Below are 9,613 nucleotides of genomic sequence, written 5' to 3'. Positions count from 1 at the left end.
TCCTAGCAACAAAGCCTCAGCTTTGCCTTTTAAAGAGAAAGAGTCAGATTCTCCTCCTCAAACCACTAAAACAGTTCCGGAAGACTTCCTTTTTGTCAACAATTTCTTTTACAGTAAAAGGGAAAGTCCTGAATAAAGTATGATGAAGTGATTGCAGCTCCTGCAGGCAGGGGTGCATTTCAGTTACTGCAGTGACTTGAAGAAAACATAATCCATGCTATATTTTTGCAGGATCAAGGATGGTTGTTTCAGATTGAAGTACAGTAAAGATAGTCGCTCTTCATAACTTTATGTACCTAACTTTGCTGAATTATCTGACTTAATTTCTGTGTACTTCTTCCGTAACTAGAGGAGAGGCACAGACTCTTGTTGGGATGTGTGTGATTCAGAGCAGTAATTCCTGATTATCAGTTGTTTGCGGAAGAGCCTGTCTCAATCTGTTGACCAAAGGGTGATGCTAAACCTCTAATTCAGACTGCATGCCAACATTCCAGCAAGTAATTTTTTTTTAGATTAATTTCACTCTGAAAAAAATCCCTGACATCAGTCATGTAGGCTAAATCCTTGAAGTAGACGGTTAGTAGCCAGTTCTTTTCCAATGCATTAAAGTACTCAGAGTATTATCTGAAGCTGTATCAAGGGGACAACGATGCATTATTATTTACAGATGACCTTTACAAATCAGCGTAAGCCTCAGCAAGCTTCTTAGCACGTCATTTTGGGGAAAAATAATGGGAAACACTGCAAAGTTAGAAAAGGTATAGTCTCTCAACAGCTGCAATTTGCAAACACAGGCCTTTTGCCACACCAGGATTAAAAAATGTATCAGTAAATATTCTGAGTCGGGAAGGCAAATCTTGAAACTAAAGTGAGAAGTGAGACAAATCATAACTTTATGAAGTTATCAATATACTTTAATACTTCTGTAGCAGAGAAAAGAAAGATATGAAGGCTTCATTGGGGTTGTTCTAGAGCCCGCTTAAAGTGAAATACAATCCTCTAGCCCCGGTTAGAGAAGCAGTGGAGGGATGAGTTATCTACTTGTTAAATGCTCCCAAACAGCCTGTGTAGGTACTAGGAATCGCAGAAATGTCAGTACTATCAGATGGTTTGTAGGAATGTGGATTGTCTTATATAAAATTCCTAATTTTTATAGGTAAAAGAATTTATAGTTTTCCTATCAAATCTGGAGAGGGATCTTTTCTGCTGCACTGAATTGTTAACAAAGTAATTTCTTATGTTAACATGTGTATTAATATCTTTAGAACAACTGGAATAAACAATATTGCTGGTACTAAATGGAGTTTTTATTAGACCTATTTATAATTGTCTTTATATAAACAGTCCCTGTAACATCTGAAGGTCTGTTACTGCAAAGTTTTAGTAGTTGGAATCACATGAAAAAAGATCGCTAAAATGTTTCCCATTTCTGAATACTGTTGTAAGAAGGAAATCATGGGAAGAAGTAAACATAGTAGATAAAAGATTGGGAGTATGCATTTTTAATTGCTAAAAGAGGAGCTTTCACAGCTAGAAGACACCTGACATGACAACAGCCTTCAAGAATAGGAAAGAAGTGGCAGAAGAGAGGTTTTTTAGGGTAACTTTATCCAGTACACAGTCTCTGTTATCTGCTAAGTCCCACTGTATGTGGGACTGTGGAAATGTTCCAGTGGGTGAACCTTCATCTAAAGTTTTGGCAAGAACTCAGATTCAACATCTTGTTTTGCTAATAAGTCTGCATCCCAACAATTATTCCAGTCACAGAAACAGTTGTACAAACCGTTTAAATGAGGGACAAATATGAAGAGCATTATGTAAGGAACAGTACTGTAATACCCTAAAGGAGCAGTGGGGGACCTTTGCTTAACAGGATGGAAAGCTGCTTAAAAACACATGTCAGTACAATGACTGTACTCACAGGAGACATCCAGAATTCAAACCACATATGTTTCCTGGGGCGGAGAACAACTCATTTATCTCAGTCAGCATTATAAAAACAAAGGCAAGCCCAATGTCATTGATTACACTGGACGGCAGATTTAGTGGTCCAAATTAGATGATGTGAGCAGCTTTACTTAGTTAGTTATGACACTGTCACACTTAAACAGTTATTTTGTTAGCAAGGGTCAAGGATGGATATTGGCACAGGCAGGGTAGATGTCAGCTTGTAGTGCTGCCCCAGGGGCAGGCAGGCTAAGGGATCACAGCCCCCAAGTTCAGTCACAAAACAGCTTTAAAATGAATAATGTAAGGTTTGGATTGCCATACACACCTCTTTTTACCTGCCTTGCCTTTTTACAAAACAAAACTTGTAAAACCAAATGAAAACAGAAGCAAAACTCCAAATCTTACAAGCCATGTACAACGTTTACAAGAGTATGTGTTGCTGTGTTCGTAGAATAGGAGTATCAAATACTATGTGCAACTCTACAGTGATCTTGGTTTCATGGAGTTTACAAACAAGGGAGAACAAACTCCACTTATCCTGATGATTTTAAACTGATCACCCCTTACTCCAACATGACAGAAATCACAGATAAAATTTCCTGAAATTTGTCACAGGCGGAGAAGAGATCTGGGTTCACATTCCAGAACATCCAGAGTGTGAGTGAATGCAGGTGGTGTGTGGAAGGGACATCAGCATAAGTGGTAGGCAAGCTTTCAGATCATTAAAGAGATTGTTCTTCAACTCAAAAATTTTAAATACTTTCCACTGTCTTCCGAGCCTAGGGATAATGCTTTGTTGAAAGTAGAGAAAGAAAAGGGACTACTGGTATATTTCCTTCATATAATTCACTTATTTCTAGAAATCCCATCTTCTTGCTAAAAGTCGCTTTAGAGCCTGCTGAGAATCATGGCTCATTTATGTTTTTCCAGAATTCAGTATTTTTGTCCCTTTGTTAACATGACAAGGTTATTCTTTCACAGAGACAATTTTACAAATATTGCATTATGTTTTGTATTGTGTTTAGGATTTTGACAGGTGCTTCAAAGTTGAAAAGAAACAAATTTGTAATTTTTTTTGTATAAGTAGAAATACTTCAGGATACATTTAGGTTTTCTACACCTAAATTAAGTATCCTTAAAAAGTAAATATTTTGTATATATTTAAGTGTGTTGAATTTGGAGGCATGAGAGGATTATCTAGCCCACCTTAATATACTGTAGCATTTTCTGGAGGACAGCCAAGTTACTGCAGTTGAAGTTGTCTCAGGAGGAACTTGAGCAATACTTTACGAAAGGTCTGAGAAGAGGTCACTTCCATCATTAGAAAGGTACTTCTAATGTTCTCATCAATCCACATCTTCTCCCTAATTGTGAGGCATATAAATTGCCGTATTAAATTACGCCAATTTTTCCACTTAGCAGGTTGTTCTCTAAGAGCAGATGTCTTATTTAACTTTTGCCGTCTCAAAGGCTAACCTAAGTCAGTCACGTAGATACAGGTAATGTGAAGAGACAGGTATCTCCAGATTCTTCCTTTCTTGAGGTAGGCATCTAATACAGTGTCATCCAAACAGAGATTTACCCCACATATTTCTTTGAACTGATGACAGGAGAGCTAACGACTGATTTAACTCAGGCAATGATCTTTGAGCTTTTAGAGCTTAAAGTCGTGTAAGATAAATTTCACATTAATAATGGCTTCTGCAGGAACAATCTGCATAGAGGAAAAATCTTCTCATACCTCGTCCAGCAGGTAACTGCTGGATCATACCAAAATAATTATACTCAGAATTGAGGGATATAAGCCAAATGCCAAATAATCCAAAACATGGTTTTCTTTGTAGGTATTTACTATTAAAATATAAATGTATAATATATGTAATTAATTTTTGTTTTGCTTTAGGTGGTAACTTTCATGATTTGATCTGATGAATGAAACTAGGACAAAACCACATGTCAGAGACTACAGAATTTCGTCAGATTTCTTGGAACTTTCTTCATGCCAGTATGAGGAAGAATCATGCCTCTGAAATTCAGAAATACGGACATAACCTCAGTTTGGAGCGTTGACTTAAGGAGTTACAGGGAAATGAGTGTAACCTCTAAATGCTCTGTGAGTCTAAATGGTTTATATTGAAAGGAATAAATTGCTTCTTGAAAGCAATGTATTACTCATTGAGAAAGATTGTGCTATATTGCTTTCTCAGCTCTATTTTTCTCCTGTTTAGTCTCATGTATTATTTCTTGGATGGGATTCATCACCTACTGAACTACATATATAAAATAAGCCACATCTCCACATAAAACTAAAGTTCCTACTGACCAAATTACCTAGTACAACATCAGCATAGTTATACAGAGTATGAATTGCCTGCTAATGGATACATTGAACCTGTTAGTTAGAAGTGAATTAATCAGTAAACGTCTTAGTGAATAAATATGAATTGAATCTAGTGGGTGACCTGTGGAAGATAAATAAAAATAAGGTATTATGCAAACTGCGTCAACTAATGAAACGTACTTGGTAGGAAACAAAATAAGCTGCTTGTCAGATTTTTATATTTTTGCCTGTCACAAAAACACATAAGTGGTTTTAGGTAGATTTAAAAAGATTTGAAGAATGTGGATAATGTTTTCAGTACTGATATTCAATAGCAACTCTTTCCTCTATATTGCCTGAGCTTTGTAAAAAAATCTTTAGAACCTTATGGTTATGAATACCAATAGTGAAGAATGTGAAGGTATTTATTCAAAATAGCATATCAGTTTGGAGATGGAGTTTAATATTTCTTTAGTTATCTAGGTTAAAAATGTTCAGCAATGGAACATGTGACTGACGACTTCTTTGATGTCACTCTACCAGGTATTAAAGAAAGTCTGAAAGAGTAAACGATTGTGGGGGCTATTTTGGTTTAATTAATCTTATTTTTACTTATGTATATTTAAATACATATATCCCAAGTAAATATATATATACTTACGAATCTCAGGAACGCTATTTTTCTTGATCGCGTTTGAAGGTTTCCTGGTGGTTTCAGGTTTGTATGAGTTCTTCCAGCCTCAGTCAGAAAGCCCAAGAGTTGGTGGTGCAGCAAAGACCTGCTTTCTCCTAGGTGTTTCTTCTGGTGGTACTCACTTCTCCCTGCTGACTGTAGACAAAGTCTAGATGACTAACTTGATCTGGATGTCTGATTTTATCTGGCACTATGGCATCTGTAGAATGACATCTATATTCTGTAGAAATCTTTGATTGATTTTAAATGTAATCCCAAAGATATTTTGTGCTGTGTTACCCTACAACATCTTTAAAGCAAACCAGACCTCGCCAACTATTGGTGTAATTAGTGGGAAGACTTCAGCCCAAGATATTTTCCATATAGATTCAAATTGAGACTGAGAAATACCCCTAATGAAATATCATGTCATCAAAGTTGATCTATTTTCAAGTAAAATAATAGTAGTAACAATGATTTCCTTTAGAAGAATGTCTGGAGATCCTGAATGAGGGTAGGGACACATTCTACTTGTATAAATATGTTGTCCATACGTGTAGTAAAAAGATTCTTCTTGCCAAAACCTATAGCAATAATTCAATAGAATTACTTGTTTTTAACAGTTCATGCCAAAATATTAAACTGTTCAAATAACTACAGAATCCAAATGGGAAAACTCAGGGAAGCTAAAATGACTTTTCTATGATTGTACAAACATAAATCTAAAATTATTAAGTAAAAGGAAGCAGTAATTCTTGGTTTACTTATTCCCATGATGTCATTTTCAACATAGGTGTGGTTAAAATATCTCCATTTCATTCATTTTTACAATTTCAGTATTACATGGAATCAGTTTGCTTCTAGTTAGGATTGCAACCAGGAACATTTCACTATAAAGCCCTATTTTTTCTCTGTTCGATGGTGAAAAATTAGTTTTGTCCGAAAATTTCCAGTTTTATTATAACAACCAAATATGTTTTTGGAGAGCGTGAAGAAAATCGGTCAGATTCTTTTCTTAAGTTTGGCTTGAAGGTGTGAAATATTTCTAGTAAAAATCGACTTTTTATTTCTAACATGAACTTTCTATTGATTGAAATGTCATAAACCTATTTCCACATTTATTTAAAAAATAAACACGTAATTAAATACTTCTATTAGTTGCTTTCATCGCATAATACATATTATAGGGCCAATCTTGCATCTATTGAATTATGCTTCCTGGACATCATGGGCCTGATAGGATTGTCTGTCCTGTCCTGTGGAATTTCATTGTGGACAGCACAGAGCGATGCCGATAGTCTTTGTCCCTTGTATAGGCAGCGGTGGCGCTGAAGCACTGGCTGTCAGTCATTGCTGTGAATGATGACTGGGCTGTGTTTTACACTCATATTGTGCTTAATTTGCAGATGTATAAATGATTGTACAGCACGGTGATAAACTGAATCTGTAAGTATTCTCTTCCATATTTCTATAACACTAATAAATTAGATGTCTAGTTAGAAAAATAATCCACTTTTGTCTTCTACCACCCATCTCTCACTGTCAAATAAAACCAGGGCTGTACAGGCAGTGCTGGTTTGATTTGTGGACAGGACTTTGCAGCCGTTCTCTGCATGAAGCAGCAATCATGCACGCAAAGACACGCGAGTTAACGCCTGGGGAGATGGGGGCACAGGTGCAGGGTGCGTAGATTCATGTTCCATACATAACCGTAGTGCTCATTTTGCAATCTCAGCCGTATTTTTGTGGCATTTTATTTGGTTGTTATTTTCTTAATTAAGTCAAGTACACAGAAAGCCCCCAGAAATTTCCCCCCGCCTTGGTCATAAATAAGTTGGGATCACGAGTTGTGCAACGCAGACCACTAGCATTGGAGACTATCTGAATAACTGATAAAAGCAGCAGGTTTCTGTAAATCTGGGATGGTTAAAATAATTTTGTAAATTCTTGGAAAGTAAGAACACCCAATTAAAGATTGCCGGTCTTGATTTAAAGATGTTGACTGCAGGAGAACTCATGAGGTTCCTGGGTATTTTTACAATGATTGATTACCGCCATTGGTAAAATGGGTCCCTTATTTCCAGTGGGAATTGATACCGTTTCTCACCAGTGGATCTTGCTGTGCTCCTGTCGGCTAGAAGGAATTGGCAGCTGCTACCAGAAATTTTATCTCCAGATTAGTAGTTGTAGACTGTGATCAAATCACCTCTTAACCTGATTGACAAGAGAAATAAACTGACCTTATTACATCTCTTGTGTAATCCACATGGGTAGAATTACAACCATTTTTTCCCCCCGTTTTTAGGTAAGTTTTTGAAACATTGACAGAAGTATCAGCTTCATAAGTAACTACTCCTTCCTCCTGCTTGTAATTCCATTTATCGTACATCCAAAGGGCTGTAGCAACAGCCTACTCTGATGGCTCATATTTAGCTGATTATCCATGACGTCCCGTGTACTTTTTCCAAGTTCACTGTTTTCCTGAATGCAGTTTTTCATCTTGTGTGTGACCTACATTTATTTTATTGCATTTGGCCATATTGGAATGCAAGAAAGTCTGCTTTAACGATGTGACTCAGTTTGTTCCATATAATTTATTCTCATTACTGGTTACTGTTCTATCAGCTTTTTGGCATCCATAATTTTCTTCAGCAAAAAGTTTATATTTTCATCCACATTTCTTGTAAAGATACTGAATAGCATTGAAAGAATAGCGAACGTACTTGTAAATATACTGAAAATACCCACATTGAGTACTGGTTGCCTATCTCCAAGTTTTCAGATCTCCCAGTTTTCAATTATTTTACATGTTTAATGCCTTTGTTCTGTTCTTTTAGGACTGTCATTGGGCAGTCCTCAGCTAGTACAAATCCTCATGTATTTATTAGGAGGTCAGTTAATTATGAATATAAGTGTTTTGTGTAAATATCAGATAGGACTGTCCTTATGACCTGTTCAGCTGCATCCTGAAGCAGACGTTCCTACCTAATTCCTCTCCTTTTAAAAAAAAAAATGTTTGTCTGATTTTAATATATTTCCTGTCTTAAAATGACCAAAAATGACTATGCCATCAGTTGTTCAATTTAACTTTAATGTCATATACAAAATAACCATTCTACATTGCAACTTAATATATTTTATATAAAATCCAATGTACAGTATCTTAAATTTGTTTAAATATTATTATAAACATAACTTTCAGGAGGAGTGAGTCCTGGAGTGATGCAGTCTTTTGTTACAGTTCTTTTTGATATCCCTGCTGTTCGGTGAAAAAATCCAGCTTAGATTCTAGAAAGATCCTTATGAGCTCAGATTTGGTTCCTATCAATGCAAAAATAAACTCCCAGGTTTTTGTTATTTTTTTCAACTTGTGCCCCCCATACGTCTAGGTAAAATCCTGTGCTGGGTTGTCCAGTTTGAATGTCATTTGACATCATCTGCTTCAGAGCTCATCTTCATCTGACAAAGCGTCAAGGTAATCTGTATCAACGTATAAGAGAAATCCGGAAAACAAACTGTCTGCCCACGTTGGATCGGAGAAGAGACCATTTTGGTCAGTGTAGAAGATCTCAAGCCATACTTCATCTTCTGGCTGAAGGTAGATCACTGTGGATCCAGAAGCTACGTCGTGGTTGCCTGTGTTCGCATCGAATGTCTTTATCCGGTACTTCCCATTGTGAACCAGCCCAATCGCAAGATGCTTGTTTGCTAAGGTGATATCATAAGAAAAATAATAAATCCCTGGGATGGCACAAATAAACTTCCCTGTGGAAGGGTTGTAATGTTCCCCCTCATTGAAGAGGACTTTATTGAATACAATTGGTAATCTTTCCTCTGGGTAGCTGGTGGTGATGCCAACAGAAAAGGCAGATTTCAGCACTATCTTTCCACACTTACAGACCCCTGGTGCACCTGGTTCTCCTCGGTCTCCTTTATCTCCCTTAGGTCCAGGTGGTCCAGCTGGACCTACTTCACCTTTGGCACCAGTCAATCCTCCAGGTCCTTTTTTACCAGACTGACCTTGGTCTCCTTTCTCTCCAGCTGGTCCTAATGGCCCAGTCTTTCCTCTTAAACCTTCAAAAACATTTTTAGTTAGTTAATCGTTGCACATATCAGCTCAGTAAATGATTGTGTGAGCTACTGTGTGTGCCTGAACAAACCAGAAAAACATCATCAGAATTTCAAAATACTCCAAAATTATTTTCAAAATCTTCTAGTAATCTTGTGAAAGGAATGGCAGGTTGTAACAGAGGACCGGGCTCCACAGCCTGAGGGTCCTTTGTTTCTATATTCCTGCTCTTCTTCATACATCTTGATTACGCATTGGAGAATTTTATACATGGTCAGTCCATTGCTGACTGAACTATGGGCACTGCTGGTGGGAAGGACAGCAGCGTGGCTACCTATAGAATGATACTTGTGCGTTAAATATCTCCTACTCAATGAGCATTTTTAGTGTGTACCTAAATACCTGCTAATCTTCTATTCCTCGCTAATGGGACTAGTGAGACTATTTTTTTGACACCACACATCTGTCATTTTTGCCAACCTTTTTCTTAGCATCTATGTGCAGGAAGGCTGTGCATTTACATTTATTTACACAGATTTCAGTATACGCGTATTAGACATGTCTAAAATATATCTGCATATTTTCTTTCTCTCACTATATA

The 9,613-nt window shown here is 36.9% G+C and overlaps 1 protein-coding gene across 2 annotated transcripts in view; it reads right to left on the bottom strand.

The window, feature by feature from the left end:
• Positions 1-8,059: 8,059 nt before the first annotated feature.
• C1QTNF7 (C1q and TNF related 7) overlaps positions 8,060-9,613 on the bottom strand; it is a 52,144-nt gene continuing 50,590 nt past the window's right edge. For both annotated transcript variants that reach the window (XM_063336259.1, XM_063336260.1), the window contains exon 4: positions 8,060-9,017. In XM_063336259.1, coding sequence (XP_063192329.1) covers positions 8,386-9,017 — 632 coding nt within the window. In that variant the 3' untranslated portion in view covers positions 8,060-8,385. The remainder of the gene's footprint in view (positions 9,018-9,613) is intronic.

Source organism: Chroicocephalus ridibundus, chromosome 5, assembly GCF_963924245.1.
Source record: "Chroicocephalus ridibundus chromosome 5, bChrRid1.1, whole genome shotgun sequence".
Classification (NCBI taxonomy): domain Eukaryota; kingdom Metazoa; phylum Chordata; class Aves; order Charadriiformes; family Laridae; genus Chroicocephalus; species Chroicocephalus ridibundus.
Note: the sequence above shows the minus strand (reverse complement) of the source record. Positions and strands in the feature narration are given on the sequence as shown.